The 709-nt window shown below is 49.1% G+C and overlaps 1 protein-coding gene across 2 annotated transcripts in view; it reads right to left on the bottom strand.

Moving 5' to 3' along the window:
• Positions 1-709, bottom strand: part of LOC119588470 (sphingomyelin phosphodiesterase-like) — a gene marked incomplete at its 3' end in the record, with an annotated part of 48,524 nt that overhangs the window by 41,846 nt on the left and 5,969 nt on the right. For both annotated transcript variants that reach the window (XM_037937116.1, XM_037937117.1), the window contains 2 exon segments: positions 78-272; positions 484-642. In XM_037937116.1, coding sequence (XP_037793044.1) covers positions 78-272; positions 484-642 — 354 coding nt within the window.

Consider the following 709-nt stretch of genomic DNA (forward strand, 5'->3'; position numbering starts at 1 on the left):
AGAAAGGTGAATTATGGGTATGTGGAAATAGATATGCACTCCCACTACCTCACACCCATTTGGATGGAAACACTAACCAATTGAGAGTGTTGCAGTAGTTCATGTTGGCGGATATGACCCTTAAGCCTCGTTTCGGAGAATAGGAAAAATATCCACCTTTCCGCACATCCGGCAGCGCCTCCTCAGGGAGCCACGGTGCCCACATCGCGGCTAAACTGTCGTACAGCCAAGCCATGTTCCAGCCATCAGCATAGGCAGTGGGTACTACGAAGCTGTTTATGAAAGGAAACCGGAATATCTTATACCAGGAGAAAGTGACACCTTTACATTTTTACAATTAAAGAAATGAAAAGGAACGGAAAAAAAATACTTATGCCTGGGATATGATAACTGAATAAGATATTACACCAAAACTTTCTTCTTGTTCATTCTTTGTATTCGCCTTTCCAAAACCAACTCATCTCTACAGAGGCACCGACGCACCTATTGACAGGCGCCGAGGCGTGGTTCCCCAGGGCGTGCAAGACGGGCACATCGGGGAAGTGCTTGGCGATGAGCTGCACGGTCGTGTTGATGGCGAGCAGGTTAGTGGCGTGACTCTGTGCCCACACGTCGTGGGGGGGGAGGTCGCCCGTCACGTACCTGCAGGGCGGTGTGAGGGGGGGGGGGGTATAGATCATCTGACACAAACATGTGTGATAATCATTAT

The sequence above is a fragment of the Penaeus monodon genome, chromosome 24 (assembly GCF_015228065.2).
Source record: "Penaeus monodon isolate SGIC_2016 chromosome 24, NSTDA_Pmon_1, whole genome shotgun sequence".
In the NCBI taxonomy this organism is placed as follows: domain Eukaryota; kingdom Metazoa; phylum Arthropoda; class Malacostraca; order Decapoda; family Penaeidae; genus Penaeus; species Penaeus monodon.